Source organism: Chrysoperla carnea, chromosome 3, assembly GCF_905475395.1.
Source record: "Chrysoperla carnea chromosome 3, inChrCarn1.1, whole genome shotgun sequence".
NCBI lineage: Eukaryota > Metazoa > Arthropoda > Insecta > Neuroptera > Chrysopidae > Chrysoperla > Chrysoperla carnea.
In genome coordinates this window covers 50,853,577-50,875,059 of record NC_058339.1, presented here as the reverse complement: position 1 = coordinate 50,875,059, position 21,483 = coordinate 50,853,577, and the positions used below count along the sequence as shown (strand labels likewise).

Genomic DNA, 21,483 nt, shown 5'->3' with positions numbered 1-21,483 from the left:
TTACTATTGATTTTACACGTTGTTTTGTATTTTAAATCACACCATTTTATCTAAATCGCTGCTCAGTTGGTTGATATTTTACTATGTCATGTTTCAGTATAAAACATAACTCGCAAAAACGCTGTCAGCCATTTTGATGACGTATTATTTGTGAAAACAACAGTCGTGTATGTCATTATTATATGTATAAATAAAGTTGATGGTAACATAACCTACATTTTTTGTTAAAGCTATCAAAAAATTAATAATTAATGCCTATTATTTTTGCCTATATGATGTCACTTCATGGCGGCTCGTATTTTAGGTAACGTGATATACAGATTAAAAATTACGACTCTTAATTTTAATATAATAAAACAATAATGTGCTTTTTTGACTCAATCAGAATATTTAAATATATTTCTACATAAATTTCAATTTTTATCTAATTTTATAAGTAATTTTTCACTACTGGAAGTACCTTTTTGTTGAAGAGAGGTATATTAATCGGTGGGGATATGATTTAAGGTACATTAGGATTTGATTCAAGTTACGATTTCTGGTACTACATTCTTCCCTACTACATAATAAGGTATTATTTCATGAGAGATAAACAACACATGAGTGTGTTTTGCACAATAAATAATTATAAATAAATACAATATGACAAAAAAGAAACTTTTAAACAGATACACACAACTCAGGTACTTCATAATGTATTGATTCATACGTCTATCATTTAAAATCGTACAAAAAAAAGTTATTTATATTTAGAGATAGAAATAGGTTTGATTTGTTTAGGTATTAAATACAAAGTCTTTAGGCTATCTGTGATGTTTTCAGATTGTATTCTTGATATCGTTTAACATATATATTTGAATGTAATTAACACTTCTTTGACAATTTATATGCTTTTGAAAATTAGAAAATAAATTGTGAATTATTTCACACGTTTTAAAATTATGTTCCAAAATCGAAATATTGTCATCAAAGTAAAACAAAATAAACTAATTAAAGTATTAAATGCACTCTAGTGGCCAAAAAGAGCTTTTTGCTTTTTTTTGTAAAATATGAACAGTATATTTTAAAATAAAATTTTGTAAGCGTGGCAATAATAAAAGTTTAGTCCGGAATTACGACGTTATTATTTTAATTTTTTCCCGTACTAAAAACAGGTCCTATAATGTAAATCCAAAATTTAAAATAAAACAAGAATCTTGTGGGTTGGTAAATTTAATGTCTTTGCAAAATCAACACAAAACATAAAAATACAATGGGCAATAAATTTTTATATAAAAACTAAAAAAAAAATTATTTTCAAGAAAAAAACTGTTATAAAAGACATAAAATGCACGCCCTCATTTCCATAAGTAATTATTAATTACATCCACAATTTTTTTTTTTTTTTCATATAAACGAGTTTTTTTTGTTAATATTACAAAAATTTTGTATAAAAATTCATTCAATCGATAAAATAAACATTTTGATATTTGATATTGAACAATATTTTTAATATAAAAATCACTCTACTTGAAAAAATTTTGAGACGTGTTAGTTAAGTATAGAATATGTAATTTGATATTATACTGTAGCGTTAAACCGGCCATTGTTACTATAGTACAGACGCTACAAGATAACTTTAAAAGAAAGTTAAAGCATTTTTTGTTTCAACAATAATATTAGAACATAAACTATAAACAGTATCAAGACCAATAGGGAATATTAATGTATTTTAAAGATATAAATACTGCTTAAAAATGCTGTATTTAAGTGTAAAAAATATTTAAAATACATTATAATTTTGAGAATTTAAAAACACAGAATTTACACTTTTTATTATTAAGTTTTCTAATAAAAAGCCGTATAAAAGTATAATTTAATGAAATACCATATAAAATGTAAGTAATTAATATCATACAGTATGTCAACAAATTTGACAAGCCCGTACTATGATGTCACGTCCGTATGAAAATTTGAATTTCCGTTTTAGAAATTTTTAAATGCCCTCACTGAATTTGTACTTTTATTAATTAAATTTAAGTAATTAAAAAAAAATTAATTACTGAAATAATGGTTTTGTTGAAATGTCTAGTCATTAAAGTTACGGAAGAAAAATATTTGAACCAAATTTAAATTTCATGAATATTCCCTATTGGCAGAATTTGATCATCTTTGTACTGGGCATTCAAGTAAATTTACCTTTTTCACTTATTTTATTGAATATCTCTATAATCGATCTGCAATAAAAGCAGAGAATTTTAGGCAATATCTCAAAACTACCCGGTCGTTAAAAGAACCTGCTTTTTGTATTTTTGGCTAAAATTCAAAAAGAAAAATTTTTTAAAAGTCGGGAAAATTTTTGATTTGAATGAAATTCATTTTCCAGAGTAATTTTGATTCAAAAAATGAAAACATCGGTTCCTTTTTACGATTGGACATGTAGTTCTAAGATTCATTACTCATAAACTCCTCTTTAAAAGTTATAAATCACTAAAATGTTTCTAAAAAAATACCAATGAACTGTTTTTGGAAATATTTTTTCAAAACTTCAAAGAATTCGACACAAAAGTGGTGAGATTGTTGGAAATTAAAACGCACAATATGTCAATTTTTGTCGCTTTTAGCACCGGTACTATTTTTACATTGAAAACATACAACAAAGTTGTCTCACTAATTATGTAGTACTATCGATGATATTACCAACATATAACAAATAAACAAAACTTTAATAAGAATTCATTAATAAAACTCGTCAAGTGTGTTCAAGTGTGTTGTTTGATTAGGTATTTATTATTAGACTAGTCCACAACTCACTAGAGAAGAGAAGAGGTACAAGTTTCTATGTTGGTTTTAAATTTTATAAGGAATGCATGTAGTTTTTTAGCTTTCTAAACAAATATTTTCTATCCTAAGAAATATAATAATTTCCAAAAAACATAACAAAAAATGTAGCAAACAAAAATCAATATACAAAAAAAAAATCCCAGCAAAAAATAATGAGACTTACGCTTCCAATTTCTAGAGTGGATTCTGTTATTTTTTTAAAATATGATTCACAGATTTTAAAATATTATTGCCCCTAAAAATTTATCTGGTTAATTATGATATAATAATGGACAAATATGCCAAGTTTCATTAAAGTCTGAATGCAAAGTCTATTACCGATATAGATATAGTTCATTAAAGTCTGAATGCAAAGTCTATCTTAAAAATAGATATGTCAAAAATACTATTCGCATCGTACATGAGTTTTATTTTAGGAGTTTTCGTGGTAATGACACACTATTTTATATATCGTCCCTTATTTTCATAATTTAGAATGTAACAAGTTTAAGAAACTGTTATTCAATATTTTTTATTTGACATTTACCATATCAATTAGATATAAACAATTCAAAGATATAGTCTTATTTTAAATAAAACGTTTGCTTTATTGCAAATTTCATAAGAGAGTAGCGCTGCGAACCATTCAGTTGTTCCCTTCATCTATTTTGTACACAACAAATATTGAGGGACAAATATAGGTATATTTCAGATTTGAACGAGTTAAATCGTCATAGGACCTTAAAAATTAATAACAATTAAAAAAACTACTTCCTAATTGGTTTTCTTTCAAATTAAAAACTCATTACAAATTATAATATGTAAATAAGAATTTTATCTGACTTATTTTCACACCATATTTAAAGAATTATAACAAAACAAAACTATAATATATTCTACATATGGCGACGCAGCACGGTATGTGATTTTTATATTCTAAATTAACTTCATTTACCTACTCAAATTTCCCAATGTGTGATACATTTAAAGCGGACCCAAAATAGGAAACTCATTTATCTTTTATTATTTATATGTTTTATGTATAGTATTCTGACATTTGAATAATGAATCTTTCGAAAGTGTAATTTAAAAAAAAGTTTTTAATTAACTATTCAATTAAAATAATTTACATTAATTAAAGAACACAATACGTAACGTACGAAGAAAATTGGTGTAAACACCAAACAACCTCTATGCACAGAGACGATTAATACATTACTGATTAATCTTAGGAAATCGAAATTGTAGCTTTATAAATTTTACGTCCTGAATTAATTTTCCAAATTATTTGTACGAATAAATGTGTAATATTTTAAATTAAACAATTCTGACAGTTTACTACATTAGCTTGGCTGACATCGAATCCAAAAATAACAATAATTTTAACTACATTATATAATCGTTATTTTTCACTTTTTAGTGCATATTAATTTGTTTTGGAAAAGTTTTTCTTTTGAAGTTTGTTTTCTTTTTGTTAAAAGTTTTGTTTTATTTTGCGATTTTGAGTGAATCTGAACTACACAAGCTAATTTGTCACTAAAAAAGAATCATCGAAATCGATTGGCGTGATATGGAGCTATTCGTCCTCTTTTCGTGCATACTTAAAGCAAATTTAAGACTTTTATGGTTTTCTCATGGCAGAACTGGACCATAATGAAATGGGAAAACGCGAGAAGCACCAGCTTTCAAATAGATAAAGAATTATCAAAATCGGTTCACCCACTCGAAAATTCTGAGGTAACACACATAAAAAAAATACAGTCGAATTTATAACCTCCTCCTTTTTTGTTTGAAATCGGTTAAAAATTGATTGAATTTTAATAATTGATGAGTGGAATCCAGATCAAAGTTCCGATTCTTTTTTAGAGATTTTAGTCTGTTTATAGAGGTAACAAGTATGTTTTATAAAATTGATTGATATTTCTTTGTTATTAAAAAAAATTTGATGAATTTTTTTTTGCATGTTCGTGTGTTATTCTGCTTTCGTGAATATATTTTGCATAACTACACGTCTATTAATTTTGACAGTTTCATTGATTTTTGATCGTAAAATTCGATTCAAATCAAACCGTGAATAGATGATTTTGATAATTTTTAATATAATAATTGAACGAAACAAAAAAAGAACATGGCTTAAAGCCAGCAACAATAATTCACAAATTTATAATAAGGTATATAATTATAGTTAACAAATCAAATTATCTAACAAAAATATATATAAAATTATACAAATGTATTCAAAATGTCTTAAGAATGTTTCTCTTTTAGTAATTATCTTTGTTGAATTTTAAAAACCATGTTGATGATACAAGCAACAACAGTGGTTAAGTTAGAAGAAATATTTTCTATATAACATTTGTAGTGTAATTATCTTAACATAAAGGTAAAAGATTGCGTTTAAAAATATGAAAAATAAAAGAAATTCTCTCATGATATTACTAAAAAAATATATTTTTTTGAATAATTTATATATGATTCGCTATTCAAGATATTTGTTTTTGCAAAATTATAAATTTTTACACCAAGAAAGACAATCCCAGGTAAGAGCCATATGTAGTATTTGATAAAAAAAAAATTTTATCAAAAAGGAAACCGACTTCAAAAGAAAAACTTTTACAAAACAAATTAATATGTACTAAAAAATAAAAAAAATAACGATGGTATAATGCAGTTAAAATTATTGTTATTTTTGGAGTCGATGTCAGCCAAAATTTGGCTGGAGACTTCATTGCGTAACAAGATTAAAATTTATGAATTTTGATAAAAGGCGATTCAAATACGAAGATAATAGAATAAAAGATTTTGCTCTAAAATCAATGAATTAGGTTGCCAATTTCCCGTCAACTTGAAAATTGTAATGGATGATTGGACAATCAACGAATCTCATACTTTCATACTTCGACTTCGATGAATTTTCATTGATTTTAAGTTTGTTGTAAAATTAAACATTTTCCAGGGCAATTTAAAAGAAAAATTCACGGATAAAAAAATTTTTTGAAGCAAAACCTTCAATTTTAGATAATTTCACTCTAGCGTCGACAATCTTTTCAACATTAATTATGACTTGATGAAAAAATCTAACAAATTTTTATAATTTTTATTTAAAACGAATATAATTTATTTTTTTGGTTTTTAAAAATAATCATACTTTTATGAAGATTATTTTTTTGAAATAAAGGAATTAAAAAAATGAAATGAAATGAAGACGCCCGCAGCACAAGATATATTAACAAAGAATGAGATAAAGAGGTAAATAGAAAAGATAACTCTTCTCCTCGTCTATCTCTTTCAAGTTAATTATATACTTATCTTTATCATTTTATAGTTTTTTGTAAATGAAGAATGTTCGTTCTTTAAAAAGTTTTTTTTCCTTCATTTGCTTTTGATTATTAAGTATGTTTTGATTATTTTATTTTAATAATGCCCTTACATGGGTTTTTGTTCATTATTTTATAGTTTGCTAATATCTTAGAATACTCCAAAAATAATGCACGTGCATAATCAAGTCTTTGCATATCATCCCTATCCATATAATCTGCGGGTTTATTTACACAATAAGGTCCTTTGTTTAGAAACTATAATGCGATAATTTTTAATCAAAATCATACCCAAATTTAAATTGCAATTTTATATCTCAAAAGGGTCAATTTTTTTTGTTGAATACACCAAAGTTTACCTTATTTTACCACGATTTTTTGTCTTAGAGCCTCTATATTTTCTAACATGCTGTTAATCAATATTGAAAACATTATTTTTCTCAGTATTTAGATTAAAAGCTTTGTAATTTTTGTTGCCAACCTGTGTCCAAATTTATGCAAATAGGATAGATATTGTAATAAGGATCTTTTACTTTTTGTTAAAAATTAATAATATTTTTTCATTTTCTTTTGCAGTGGCTTAGATGCAGAATCAGAAGATGGTAAAGCTGGAGTCACGCCAATATATTTAAGGTGTACGGGTGGTGAAGTGAATTGGATCTATCCACGAGGTGCATTAAGAATATTGTTAAGGTTACCAGCTGGTGATAATCGTGAATTTAAAGCCTGTATAAAATTACGTGGTGATAAAGATATTGCTCGAATATTTTTGGAAGGGCAACGATCTTTACATTCGTTACAATTAGAACCAGGATCTAATCAAATAAGGTAAGAAACTTTCAAATTATGTAACAGAATGCTTTGTTTTTGCTGAAGTGATCAAGGTTTTATTCAAGGGTATCATAAATTTCCCCTTTCCGTGCATTATTTGAATCTTTTTTTTTATAACAATAATTTTAACTAGGGGGTGATTTTAAATAGACCACCTGGTAAAAGTTTAAATATGCATTTTTGCATGAAGAAATCGATTTTTTAAACATTTAAAATATTCGAATCGATATCTTTTTTTTTATCTAAAATCTTTGCATAACGCCCTATAGGCAAAATAAAATTCCGAGGATCATACATATGTTTAAATACCAATAATCAATTGATTGCAATCGAAAAGCAAAATAAATCAACGGTTTTAGGCAATAAAATTCACAGACAAAAAATTATCAAAATATTTTTTTTAAATCGTTTCAGATGCTTTCAAAGTCGAAATAATCAAGCAGCATTATATGTGGAGTCAACCGATTTACATGGTTTGAAGAAACATGTTATCGAATTGGAATACGATTTACAACCGCTACCCGAAGGTGTTACACATTATGATCCATACGAAGGTAAATATAATTTTTATTATCAAATATTTATTTATTATCAATCATTACTTTTTACTCATATTATCTCCAAAAATATAGACTTATTAAAATTAAAAATCACTAGAAAGACTAGAACACGATGGTAATCGGAAAAAATAGACCGAAAATTTTATTGATCCGAAGTATTGTTGTAATTACGAGTTGGCTCGGTTGAGTTTGTCCACTATAGAGGCTACATAGGTTCTGAAGCTTTAGCCCTAATGTTCAAAAATGGGACACTATTACAGATATTGTAATAAAAATCAATTGATTTTGATATTGTCATTTTCGCAGTTTCTCTTCTTGCCCTCTTATGTAGATGTTTCATGTTTTCAAAAACATGAAAACACAAAAATCTCATTTCAATAATAAGAAGCACATATTGATGAGAAATACGACCTTTTTGATGGTGGTTTTTTGCTCACAAGTTTTTTCAGATGAATATGATTAACGATTTTTAATTCATGATAAATTGTTTATAAACGCGACTTATACAATTTTTAAATTTATTATGTAATTTTTTAGTGTATATATATATAGCTACAGTTTGATTTATGATTTGATATAACCATGCGCAGTTATTTATTATTGACTATATAGGTATCTCACGATACACTTTCTGTTGTTAGTTCCAAATTCATATTGCCCAAAGTCATTAAATACTAATCAAATATAATGATTATTGAAACAGAACCGTATTTAAACATATTTTGAGTTTAACCAATCAAAATTACATAACCTGTACCTTCTGGTTTACAGAAGTCCTATAGAATTTGAACTCTATTATAAAAAGTACTATTTAGCATCCACGAATCAGGAAATAAAAGTAAATTTTATTTACTCAGTAAAAAGAAATACTGGATTGAAATAAACGTATTTGATTTGCTGTTGATGTTCTTATCACAAGTTATAACTTTCTTGAATCAACAATCTCAAAACTTAATTCAAGAAAATATATAATTGACTTAACTTACAAATTTTCTAAAATTACATTTCCTTGAAAAAAGAATTTATTTTTGGTAATCAAGAAAAAATTATTAGTATGGTTAATTTCATGAACATATACAGTGTATCCCAGGAGTAACGGATACCCTTGTGGCATCAGGTAGAAAATAAAATGAGTTCTATTCCATTTTTGATGCACGGGTAAGTAACTATTAATTTAAATACAGGCCGCAGGGGGGATCGTAAGAACCTGTGAGACGTGAGAGCTTCTACCTGATGCAGCAAGAGCGTCTGTTACTCCTGGGACATACTGTACATCTAAACCTTCCATACTTACAACAAGTAAACAATTTCCTCCAATAATATTTCAAAACAACCAAGGAACTTTGAATTCTCGTATATTTATTAAGAAAATTTGAGGAAAACTTTTTCAAATCATGTCGGCAATGCATAAAGAGAAAAACTAAGTCGAACCTGTACAAATTAAAAACAAAATTAAAAGAAAAAAATAAATTACAAAATCGTGCTTAATTTTCAAAACAACATTATTTACATTTATCATTCATTATTACATTTTTAATAAAACAAGGAGAAAGTTTTTGTTGTGTGTACATTTTTTTTTTCTGATTCTGTTTTTGTATTATTGCATTCAATAATAATACAAAAAAATAGATATCGGAGTCTTGAAGGTTTAATAACGCGCCATATTCATATTATCTCTTTTATAAAATAAATAGTTATTTATCTCTCTGTTTTAAATCAAACTCAATATTTTGACAGAATGATATAAAAGACAGTTCAATTAATTTATTCTTTCGTATTAATATAAATATAATAAATTCGTATTTATTATTTTATGCTATTTCACGATTTCAATGATTGTTCAATTTTTTTTTTAGTTAAATGTCAATATAGTGTTCATTATCTAGTCAAATTTCTCAATTAATTTATATTAAACAAGCCAGCGCTTAATTTTTATAAAACATTTTGTAATGGTATTTTTATCTTCATTAAAATTTCTTTTGATTGTAATATCTATTCATTTAAATTTGCTTGTAAAGAATTATTATTATTATTAACTTTTATTTTTATGTACAACATGGTTCAAAATTGTATGCATTACCGATTATTACACCAGTACAATCTTCTTTAATACAGGAAATCTTCTTTAAAAATATCCATCTATCGTACAGGAAAGAAAACAGTCCTCTTGACACTGAGTTAATGAAAAAAAAAAAAAAAGTTAAAACTTTTGCTGGTGGGGGAAGGCGAAGTTACTCCACTTATAGTCCACGATGTAACTACAATAACAAACGAGTGCGAGTTCGTAGGATCACTCGTGTTTGTTCGTAATATATAATACTTCTTTAGAAACTTTATGATCGGTGACTTGTACAAAATATTGTGTCCCGTGATGCCATTGGTTCGCCATTCCTGCCCTATCGTTTCGAAATAAATTTTCGTAATTCTGAGAAATTTTAATATCACTGTAGATATATATATATACAAATAAATTCATCGTGCAATAAATTCTAGTTGGTTTAAAACAGAAGCGTAGCTGTGTTACAAAAAAGAATTATTATATACAGAACACAGAGTTAGTTCTATATGGAATAAAGTGTAAATTAATTGATCTTGATTGGTCATGTTGACGTCATTTTACCAATTAAATTTTATTTGCCATACTTGATTAAAGTCGACTATTTTAAAACACACATCACATACATATATTTAATACAATGAAACAACTGAAAAAAAATTGGTTTTTATTAAAATAAATTACATTCTTTTTTAGATTTATTTATCTAAATTTATATAACTTGGATAAATCAAATGTATTATTCATACGCAATGGAATATTTCTAGTCATTAAAAAAAATTTTATATGCTTCCAAAGGTCTAGACTTTTTTTGTGCTTGTTAATTTTAACTTTCGATCTATTGCCATTAAGAATTCTATAAAAATATTTTGTTTTCATCGGTGTTAACTGGAATTGTATATAGAAAAAAAGGATTAAATTCATACATGTATTGTTTTCTCTACAAACATTTTGTTACCTCACTTTCTTGACTGTGTTTCTATTTGTCTTTTTGGTATAAAACCTTTCATTTGGAAGTCGCACGAAATGTGTAAACCAGACATGGGCCAACAAGCTTGGAGAAGACACTCAGACTTCTGTAACTCACAAGTTATAACAATGGTAACTTCGACTTAAAATAACTCGCCCATGCCTGGTGTAAAACCATTTTTTATGATTATACAATATCATGGCATACGACCAATTAACCTACTTCATGGAGTATGAGATTAGTCTTCTCCAACCAACCCCATGCCCCAACTGTCTTAATCGTATAAAATTCATATTTTATAAGATAAATTACAAGTGAGGTATAAATAGTCTTTTTTCAACAATCGTTTTTCCGTGTTTCCACATGGGTTTAACAATTTTAAATTTTATTTGAAAAGTAAAAATTTATTTATTAGAATGAATAATTTTTATCGTAAATTGAAATTTTGACACATTTTTCTTGAATATTTTACAATCAAAATTTTCACATAATAAAAATTGATTCAAATTTTATTACATGTTTTGTAATAAAGTTATAAATTTGTAAACTTCCTGCATAGAAATTTTATTTTTCAATTTTTGCATTATCAAAAATTACGAGTACAACACAATACGTTTTTATAAATAAGTAATATTGATATTGAATTTTATTATTATTAGAGGAGAATTCAAACAAATCAAAATCTGATGAAGACATCATAAAATTTCATTTTACACTTACGAATACTTCTATTGAAATCGGAAAATCGAAAATTTGTATTCTACTTTTTATACCATGCATATATGTTATATGCAAGGTATACTAAGTTTAGTCCCAAGTTTGTAACGCTTAAAAATATTGATGCTACGAACAAAATTTTGGTATAGGTGTTCAAAAAATCACCTAATTAGTCGATTTCCGGTTGTCCGTCCGGCCGTTTGTGAACACGATAATTCAAAAACGAATATCAAGCTGGAATTTACTAGCTTACTCGTAAAAATATAAAGTGAGCCGAGTTCGTAAATGAGCAACATAGATCAATTGGGTGGGTCTTGGTAACCGTTAGAGATAGAACAAAAGTTTAAGTGTAAAAAATTTTCCATATCAAAAAATAAACAACTTTTGTTTGAAACATTTTTTCGTAAACATCACTGTTTACCCGTGAGGGTGCAAATTAGGCGTAAATTGTTTAGTATGTATTATATGGGAATATCAGTTATGTATGTGTGACATGTATAGGTATATGTGTAATGTGATAGAGTAATCAACACTGTCTATGCATGGTATTTCAACAATTAACTGAGTCAATTGTTTGTTTTCACTTGTTAAAGAAAAGTTTTTCACGAGTTTCACAGAAACACATTTTTGATGATCACGCTGAATAAAATAACTTTATATCAACACATTAATAATAAAATGATCTCATTACATCCGATGAATTGTTGATGTTGCATGTCTAAAAGTCATTTTTACTTGATTCATTTCGGTTTTTTGTTTTTTGTGACTTAAGTCAGTATTTTTTGTTATATTATTTATTATTAAGTATAATGAAATGTATGTTTCATCAGATTTAATGTAACATTAACAAACAATACAAAAAAATTAATATTATGTTTTTTCCATTTTGTTATAGAATGTCGACCATGTAGTCATGAAGAAATGGTACACGCTTTCTGCACGAGCGATTTAGGTAAGTTTTTTTTCCACTATTTAATTGTGGATTCTTTAAAATGAAAAAAAGCCTATTTATTTTACCTTTAAATTAATATTTTCATAAATAATTATTTTCTCTTTTTCCTATAAATTGCCAGTTTATTTATTTTAAAATATTTTAGCAATTTTAAACAGTATTTTTTTTTAAATTAAAATCAGTAAGTATAACGCTCTTTTTCGTGCAGTAACTTTTCAATTTTAAATCCAATCAGATAGTTGAAGATCAGTAGCTAATTGTGTATGGTATCGGGAACTGTCAGCGTTTTCGAGACTTTATTTTATGAAGATTGCATTTGGAAGCCACGGTTAAAGTTAGTGTTTATATAAAACTGTAGAAAAGTAAATAAAAAATGATGAGTCGTATATGGACTGCCGCCAGGAGTGAAAACTTAAAACTTTGGAATTATTACCTTCAACTAAAAACTTTTATAATAAAATCGCTGAGCGCGGATATAGAAGTTATAACTTCATAAATATTTTGAGTAATAAAATTAAAACCATTTAAAAACAATGAATAATCCTCCAAAAAGAAGACATCACAGTTAAATATATAAAAGTCATAAAAAGAATGTCTTCTAATCAAAAATACATAATGATAAATAAACACTTTTTTTATTATATGTAGGCCTAGGGCCAGACCTAGTAACTCATTCCTCTTCGAAAATTTCATAGTCGAGGACTCTTTTTCAAAGAAATCTCGAAAATTTTGTATTATGCGGCAAACATATAATTTATGAATATATTTGTTCAAACAAGAAGATAATTGAATAAGAAATGTAAAAATCATTTTGCCCGACTCTCGAAATAACGAGATGTCCATCCACATCAATAGATTTTTTTTAAAATTCTACTTTGTTAAAAAAATTTTAATTCTGATCTTTGGTAACTTCTGATCCCCATTGATACCACTTGTACTTTTTTAGCATCTTTTATTCAATTATCTTCTTATTTAAATATCGACCACCAAAAGTACTCTGAAAATAAGAAATTATATACGTCCTTGGCAGTAGTTTCAAAAATTAACAATCATTCTGAAAAACGACTGTCTATTACAACGCCTGGGTCTAGACCTATTCAAAATTTTAAAAACACAATTCTAAATTACAATGTATTGACATTTCTAAAATATAATTTTCTTATCATTTTTAAACATAAATATAGTATTAACATTTCTGAATAGAAAATAAAACACACATGATAAGCAAGAAGCGAATGTCATAAATTTTATGACAAAATATAGCACATTAAATATTGGGTTGGGTGTCTTAAGTCAAAATAACGTCTTATTTAAAATATTAAGTACTTCTTCCTAGAAATCTGAAATATTACCATAGTTTGATGTTATCTTTATCACTTAATGTTTGTATAAACATGGTATAAATGGTTTTATCATAACAATATAATTAAGAAATTTATATCTTTAAAGATGACAGCACATGTGCGCATTCAGAGGAGGGCTTTGAGGCAACGATACAAATCAGGAAAGCTATTATCATTTACGTTCAACTGAGGAAAGATTAACATGATAACACTATACGATATAACCCTAAAGACTCGAAATTGACCAAATGCCAGTCATTTATTGTCTGATCTAAAATTTCCACTCGAAAGATCGAATTTTACAAATAAATAAGTTTACAAATAAAAATTAATGAATAAATCTTCGACTTGGAACAAGAAAATTGATGCTGCAATTTGCAAAATTGCATCTTGAAATGAAACAGTACGGAAAAATTACTTTTCTGGTCCAGGACGGGAAATTAACTTTACGTACTATTATTTGTTTTATTGCCCAGAAACCATTTACAATACCAGAAAAACATATTTCTTTTTCTGCCACCAAAACGCTACTTGAACGAATACCTAACGAATACCCCCTGAGTTTTATCAGAACAAAGTCATAAGATAAATGAACATTACTTTGTTCTCTCTTGAGTTAACTGTTTTTTTCGTTACATCTATTTCCCGTCAATCATTTTTGTTACCATTTGGCGAATCTGTTTAATGAAAGATGTTAGCAAATTTTTAATGCTTAAGTACTTAAAATTTTGATAAAACAAAAGAGAAAAATACTTTTTAAAATAAGTATTGATTTTTAAAGTTTAAAAGATAAAAAAAAATTGATGGAATTTTGTAAAAGTGACTAACTTAAAGTTAAATTGACTAAGAACAAACCATTAAAACTGTCTATAATATAATATTTTGTTTATTTTAACTTTATCTTAAGTAAATAGTTTAGTAACATAATTCATATATCTTGTACAAATAATGTTTAAAAAAAATATGTCAATATTAAAATATAATATTTACCTTTAAAGTGAATGAGATGATAACAAACTATGACACGTCCCTTCATGGTGCAAGTTTTAAAATGGAATTCTTAAAATCCATGCAAAAAAATTCATAATATACGATTTATTTACAACTTTTATAAATTTTATTGTTTTTCGATATTAACTAATAGCTTTTAGGATTGTATTGAACTATTTTTTCTTGCCTCTGAAAATGTATTAGGAAAATCATAGCCATGCGATAACAACAGGTCCATTAAGTTCATCAGGCATTGAATAGATAGATGGATATGGAAAAACCATAGTAAATAAAACAATAATGTTCAAATGTATGAATATTCTGTTTAAATAAAGAATAGCCCACTTTTTAATGATTTAGTCCTTTCATAGGCCACTGTTATTTTGTTTTAAGTCTGCGTCCCATACTTACCAACGCCTCCATCATATTGTAAAAGTGGAGCGAAACAATAGGGAATATTCATGTATTTTTTTTTATATTTTTAATTCATTGTTTACACCGTTATAACAAAGTAAAAAATATAAATACTGCTTAAAAATGCTGTATTTATGTTTAAAAAAATATTTAAAATTCATTATAATTTTGAGATATTTAAACGCAGTTTTTTGGCGTTCTCTGTTGATCACGCATAAGTACGTGATCTGTCAATTGCTGACAGTTCACTGTATAATTTACAACTTTAAAAAAATGAATTTACAACACAGAATTTACACTCGTTTTTATTAAGTTTTCTAATAACGTATACTAGTATAATTTAATGAAATACCATATAAAATGTAAGTGATTAATATCATACAGTATGTCAACAAATTTGACAAGCCCGTACTATGATGTCACGTCCGTATAAAAATTTGAATTTCCGTTTTAGAAATTTTTAAATGCCCTCACTGAATTTGTACTTTTATTAATTAATTTTAAGTAATTAAAAAGTAATTAATTACTAAAATAATGGTTTAGTTGAAATGTCCAGCTAATAAAGTTACGTTTGAACCAAATTTAAATTTCATGAATATTTCCTATTACATACTGCTTTTTAACGAAATAAACAAAACTGTTTAGAATCACACACAGAAAAAAAAACGAAAGAAGCATTTAACCGCACTTTTTTTTCCTACATAATATTTCCAATACATTATGTGTGAGAATATTTTCGAAAAGTGTTTAAAATTTGTTATAAAATAAATAAATAAATATATGAAATAAGTTTTTGATCTTCTTAAATAATATTATAATAATAATATGTGTATGATGTAACTTTATAAGTGAGAATTCTCATATAAATTTTAAAAAGTAGACATAAATATTTATGTTGAGTTTGTATTTTATATGTATGTATTATATGTACAGAGTGATTCATGTTAAAACATTCAAACTTCAAATCTATAATATAAAAATGAATCGCTGAATGTGTTGTTAAGCGTAAATCTCGAGAGCAGCTAAACCGATTTCGCTAATTCTTGTTTTATAATATTCCTTGACGTACGAGGATGGTTCTTACGGAGGGAAAAATTTAAAAAATTACATGAAAAAGTCTTAAAACAACACTTTTCTATATTCCCATAAAGAAGAATCGTAATAATATTAAAAGTCAATTTGAACTTTAATACCATACCGTAAAGTTTAAGTGTTATTAGAGGGGTTCCGGGAAAGCAATACAATTGAGTGACGTTTGTATCGTATAAATTTTATTGTTAATATTTATACTATTGTAACATTACTAAAAAACAAATTGTCTATGGTAAAATGTTAATTGCCTGTTGTCAAATGTCAATTGAAATGTAAACGTCTCGACTGTTAGGCGATACGAAGTTCGCCGGATCAGCTAGAATCTAGTGGTAGATAAAATAATCACAATTTCACCATACTCTTAGCCAGGAAATCGTTCTTTTCTAGATACAGAGTATTAAAAACTTAGAAAAAAAGGGAAAATATTATGAAATATTATTAATCAAGTGAGTGGCGCTAAAGATTTTATTTGCCTAACGGGTGATGACAATTCCATATTTCTTCCACTGGTTCTCTATATGCCTTAAATCAAGAAGAATCTTTAGTTCATATTGTCAAGTTCCCATTTTTTCTATAAAAATATGTTTACAAAATTAATCTTTTTCTTCAAAAATTTCCATACCTTGTATCTAGAATTTGATGATGGTCCTGCCGTTATAACTTGGACCACCCTGTATATATAGTTATTAAAATTACATTTATTTTATTTAGTATTATACATATATTATTATATTCGTTTATAATAATGCATTTATGTACGTACATAGACTAAAATTATGTATATTAATTAATAATAAATTAAAATAAATCGTGATAATATCGTTAACTAATTAATAATAACTATATATACCTGTTGTGTACTTGTATGAAGTCTATTTTTACATGTAAATATTAATATAGACGTGTAAATGAGAATCTTGTTATGTTATATAGTTCACAATTAGGTATCAAGTTAGTACACACTTTTTAGAATTACAGTAGAGTCTCGATAAAATCTGAAACGTCCAGTAGTTGAGACATTTCTCTCTCTACATGGTTTCACGAATGTGTAAAAATTGAGTGTTGAACATCAGGTTGGGTTAGTGTCAAGAAATTACCTTTTGAGGATGCCGACTTGCCACTGTTTTTAATGCTTTTAAGGCAACTTAACTACCCCTCCAAATCTAGCTAAAGCGCTGAAAAACTTTATGTTAATAGGCTTTTCCCCTTTCCTACATACTATTAAATCATTATCCTAATCCTTCAATAATTTTTTGAGAATTCCCTCTTAATAAACTTGTTTTCTTTTTAAACTAATAATTTGTTTTCTTTTTGTTACAGTAACTCGTGGTATAATTAAACAAGTTGAACATTCTGATGATTTGGAACAATCAGCATTAAATGTTCGTGTCACAAAATTAATACGTCACATACCAAACGGTTTAGATGAAGATGAAAATGATTATCATCGTAAAGAAATTGTTACACATACATCAGGTCGTACAGCACGATCTGTAAACATTTATGTGGCATCACATTGTGGCGTTAGCCATGGTAGTGGTGAATTTGTTTTCATGGCACGTCGACGATTAGGCGATTTAACAATGAAATGTGCACCACGTCTTGAAGATTGGATGGATACTATACGATTAATGAAAGATCAAGGAAAAGAACTTTGTGTTTTAAATAGCTAGTAAATTGGAAGGATCAATGAAAATGGATGAAGAAGAGCAAATAATTTACAAGAGCAAAAGAAAACAAACAAAATTTATTTATTACTTAACGTTTTTTGTTTTGCAAAATCTTGTAAACTATTGTTGAAAAATTAATGTGATTATTTAAAAAAAATCTTGCCAAATTATAGACTTTTGTATAATGTTTGCAGTGTGCTTAAAAAATAATTATTACTTTTATTCTTTTATAAAGTTTTTGTTTAAACAAATAATTATACCAGTGATTTTTTTTAAATCATGTTAAATTCGTGCTAAATAATTTTTTCGTTGTCAAAAAAATACTTCAGTAATGAACCTCCACCGGAAAAGATAAAAAATGGAGTTTATTTAGTATATACTTAAAATTTTTAAAATATTGACCCTATTTTTAACTGAATTTGGATCAAGACCTAGAGTTCTTGTCCTCGGAGGAAGTTAAAAAAAATCGGGAGTTTTCCTGATTTTCAGATAATGAATTGTTCAACAGCCATAATAATTGTTATATTTTCTTAAAAACTTGCATTATTACTTTATTTACTAAATAAGTTCCATTTACATACGCCCTCAAAAGATTATATTTTAATTTTAGTGAGTTTGGCTCATCTGATCAATGGTGCTTCTAAAAAGTATAAAACTATGTTTCATAAATTATATTTTTGTTAAATAAAATTATCTATTTGTGACAAAAAATGATTTTTAATATAATATAAAAATGATTTTAAAAAATTATCCGTATAAGGATAATGCTTTTAATTCTAAAATGATTTATTTTAATATTCATAATATTCAAAAATTATTGCTTTTTTAAAATTGATAATAGAGAAGTTGCCTGTTCTTGATTTTTATTTTTTCGAAAGATTGCTAAAAATAACTTTAAAAAATTAGTTTTTAATTGATTTTTCATGTAATTTTACAGTTGAAAATGATTTTTTTAACTATAAATTCAAATTGTAGTGACGTCAAAACCTCGCTTTCTTAACTCCATCGCACGGAGAAATGGTAAAATATCATGAATAATGACAAATGGTTTGTCTCTCAGCTGGCTGGCTCACAGTCTCAACGGAGGTTAATACGTCACTACCGTTTAATTTATTCAAAAATATAACTATTTTTTATTAATAATTTTAAAAAATGGAGATATTAATTTAAAAAAAATACTTTATATGAATTATTCTTTCAATTATATTTGAATTTGTGGCAAAAAAAATGAATGCAATTACTCTATTTTAATCACTTTTCCTTCTGTGAAAGAAAATAAAATAAAATTGTGAACTTTTCCTCAAATCATAATTTTGATAATTGATAATTTTGATGAATATGATTCTTACATAATATTTCCAAAAATTTGTTTGGCAAGAGGTATATCATAATTAATATTTATCTAACAACAACCTAACTTCAAAATTTAAGAGTTTTGAGGTTTAAGGGATAAATCACATGATTTATTACACATACCTAAAACTTAATGCTTGACTTCTATTTTACTTTTACTATTTAGTTTGGTTTCACAAATGGATAATTTTGTTCTGATTGAATATTAAATCATAAATATTTATTGTTACAATTAATTACCTATTGTCACAATTACATATGTAATTTTTATTTGCCATAAAAATGTAAACCTGTAAAAAATGTATATAAGAGATAGAAAAAACTAATGAAATTTAAAAAAAAAATGTTTATATTTTTATATTAAAAAAATTAAATTGATCTCAAATAGAGAAAATGCGTGTAATAATTTACCTATGTATAAAGAAAGATGAAATTATTAAACAAAAAATTTATTAACAAATTTAGTGTACAGTGAATGTTTTTAATAAAAAGATATGTAAATAATTTTATATAAAAAGTAATTGTTCTGCCAACACAATTGTGTTATATCGAGCAGAACGTAAATGTGATATGTATAGTAAAATTTTTTTTAATTCTATAAATGTGCCCTAAAATATTGAAATAAAAAGTTTTTGAAATGTAATTTTTTTGCGTTTTACTTCTAATAATACTTTCAATTAAATATACCTATACTTTTCTTTTCAGAAAATTTATTCATACTTTTAAGGAAAAACGTATTTCTGGTTCAAAAAATACAGTAGATATTTAGAGGTAGGTAATATAAAAATAGTATATGTCACAACAAGAGTGAAATAATTCACTACTATATAATTATTTAGTAAAGCTAAGTATTAAGTTATATATATTGAAAAACAAACGTCGGGTGGCTGTGTGGGTACAGTACTTGCCTATGAAACCAAGGTACGTTGGTTCGTATCCTAGTGTGGTTAAAATTTTACTTTTAAATTAAATGAATTTTTCCTGATGTTTAAATTTTCATCTCCTTTTATATTTAAAATTATCTATAAAACCCACCCTCTTGCCATAAATAATGTCAATTAAACATATGTCATAAATCACTATTCTGTCAGGGGGTGGGAATTTAAATAATCATAAATATATCGCACTCTCATGTTCTCCTGTTACAAAATATTAAAAAATATGTACAAAAATGGCAGCTCCGCGATCTTAGCACCTCATGTGCGGAATTTCGATTGACCAATTATACCATCTGAAAGGTCAGAAATTGGTCATAAAAGGTCAGTTGGTCTCATTAATTGGTCAGCATCAGAAAATTTTTTATTAAAGATTGAAAAAACTCCACCTATGCGCGATCGGGAAGCATTCGCTGATAATTGGTCAGCTAATATAAATAATTGGTCAGTTTAATTTTATATTCAAAAAATAATATATATAATTTCGAAAAAATTTTCAATTTTTTCAACATTTGTACTAGGAGAACATAAGTGGGAATTTGTAGTTCCTGATAAGGAGAAAGGTGAGTAAGTGTTTTCACCCCGAAAGTCTAAAATTTTATTTTGGCAGAAAGTTATTGGTCTGCCCACTAGAGGTCACACTCACCAAACACGGGTGTGCAGACCACTAACTTTCTGACTTACGAGGTGACAACAATTACCTTGCTATCAGGTACTACTTATTCCGTCCGTCCTTGATGTTCTCCTAGTAGAAATGTGAAAAAAATTGAAGTTTTTGAACGAAAAAAAACTAATTTTTTCATCATTTACTAGGCAAACATGCTGTGGTGGAAATTTGAAAAAAAATGAAAATAAAAATCAGATTTTGCTTAAAAGATTTAATGAACTTTTTTTAATATATGTCCCTCACCTAGTTTCGAACCAAGGGACTATTTATTCGAAGTCAGATACGCTAACCATTATACCATTAGGGCTCTGTTATTCGTATTAATAAATAATTATATTCATATTTTCGACTTTCTTAAATTATAAAAAAAAGTAAAACTCATTTTCGGAAAATTTTGAGTAGTATTATTACAAAAAAAAATGGCAAACGAAGTTTGAAATACTTACCTATCGTGAAATTCGAAATACTTACCTATTTTTAACTGAAATAATATTGTATAGCTACAGAGAGGTGGGGAAAAATAAAATAAAAACAGGGTTTGAGTTTTCAACTTTATTTAAATGAAATCAAAATACATAAAAACTATTTACGAATTACTTGCACATAATTCCATATAATTAATTTCATCTTAAAAAAATTTTTTTGCATCAACTTTTTTTTTACAAACCAAATACCACACAAAAATAAAATGAAAATCCAAAAAGAATAAGTATTACGTATTTACAATCCAACTTCTTTATCTCACCTATATTTTATAAGAATTTGTTTGTACCTTTACTAAAAAAAAATTAATTAGTTAATTAATAATTTTGTT

General features: G+C 26.3%; 1 protein-coding gene across 1 annotated transcript in view; it reads left to right on the top strand.

Annotated features, from left to right (window-relative positions):
* The window catches only part of LOC123296091 (meteorin-like protein), an 88,798-nt gene extending 70,891 nt beyond the window's left edge, over positions 1-17,907 (top strand). The window contains exons 2-5 of the mRNA XM_044877552.1: positions 6,696-6,947; positions 7,365-7,504; positions 12,149-12,205; positions 17,365-17,907. Of these exons, the coding sequence (XP_044733487.1) occupies positions 6,696-6,947; positions 7,365-7,504; positions 12,149-12,205; positions 17,365-17,717 (802 nt within the window). The 3' untranslated portion in view covers positions 17,718-17,907. The remainder of the gene's footprint in view (positions 1-6,695; positions 6,948-7,364; positions 7,505-12,148; positions 12,206-17,364) is intronic.
* The last annotated feature ends 3,576 nt before the right edge of the window (positions 17,908-21,483 follow it).